The 1,134-nt window shown below is 37.6% G+C and overlaps 1 protein-coding gene across 1 annotated transcript; it reads right to left on the bottom strand.

The window, feature by feature from the left end:
• Nucleotides 1-13: 13 nt before the first annotated feature.
• LOC112095056 lies at nucleotides 14-1,126 on the bottom strand (the record flags this gene model as incomplete). Its single annotated transcript, XM_024176734.1, has 3 exons — nucleotides 951-1,126; nucleotides 363-480; nucleotides 14-106 (listed from the first exon to the last, which is right to left on the bottom strand). Coding segments are annotated over exons 1-3 (351 nt in total), but the record flags the coding sequence as incomplete, so codon positions are not given.
• Between the last annotated feature and the right edge of the window lie 8 nt (nucleotides 1,127-1,134).

The following is a 1,134-nucleotide window of genomic DNA, read 5'->3' as shown; positions in this document are numbered from 1 at the left end:
ATGCCAATAAAACACGCATAATGTCAATAGTCCGCGCCTCATCCTCTTTTAAGGTTAGGAGGTAAGCTCTTTCACAGGAATTCCTCAAACTGCAGGAACTACAAACCTGACACATGAATAAAAGTTAATAATGCAATAACCAGTACGCAAAAAATAAAACTTTGGAGGAAAGCAAAATTACCAAAGCAAAAAGAAACATAAAAAGATAAGGTAGAACCGTCAAAAGATAGTTATAGTTGCGAAAATTCAATCAACATGAAGGAAATTGTTAACAGATATTATTTTTAGTTTTGATCAAATTAACAGGAAAAGAGAATCAACTAGGAACATGACGCTGTCAAGTTTAATAAAACAGTACTCACATCTCCTTCATCAAGATGCACGTGTCTCCTCAACAATTTTGCAGAAAAAACCACTTTCTTGTCTGCACTTGGGCATCCGAAACCCACCAAATTCTGAATATCCTGTCTCGACAAGGACCTGAAATTAATTTTTCTGTCTCAGCACCTCCAGAACAAGCTGGCAGTTATTACAAGTTACAACATTGTCAACCCAGCAGACCAGCACATGAATTAGCAACATTGAACGAGAAAAACACCATACACTAGCCCTAGCAGAAAGAGGAAAAACAATGGAGGAAAACTAGAAACCCCATTATCTTACAATCAGAGCTAAAGTCTTAATTGTGGCATCAAATATACATATTCGAATTGCTTAATTGGATTTTCGACATAAAGCTACAATTTTGATTTGGGTTAACTTCATGATTAGACTCTGAGTTCATAAAAATTGAGAATTTTTGTTAACAAAAAAAGTTTATGGACAAGAAAATGTTAGAAAGGACTAATGGGAACATTTTAGCAAGTTCAGCAGCATGATTTCGCCCTAGTTTACTCGAGTAATCAGTCCGCAATTATCAAAACAATGAATTGAGAAACGGAACTACGAACCTCAAAATATCGAACCGGTCCTTTCCGAAATTGACGCAGGCGGTCTGAACAAGCTTGAAATTGCTGAAATCCAATCCACCAGCGTCGCCTCCAGCCCTAGAATCCTGATACCGGTGATCAAACCCCAAATCCTCGATCATTTTATCCTCGTCCTTCCTCCGATGATCGAAGTAGTTCTGCTGAA

Source organism: Morus notabilis, unplaced genomic scaffold (assembly GCF_000414095.1).
Source record: "Morus notabilis unplaced genomic scaffold, ASM41409v2 C11379066, whole genome shotgun sequence".
Taxonomy (NCBI): Eukaryota; Viridiplantae; Streptophyta; class Magnoliopsida; order Rosales; family Moraceae; genus Morus; species Morus notabilis.
This window is presented reverse-complemented; position numbering and strand designations above follow the sequence as displayed.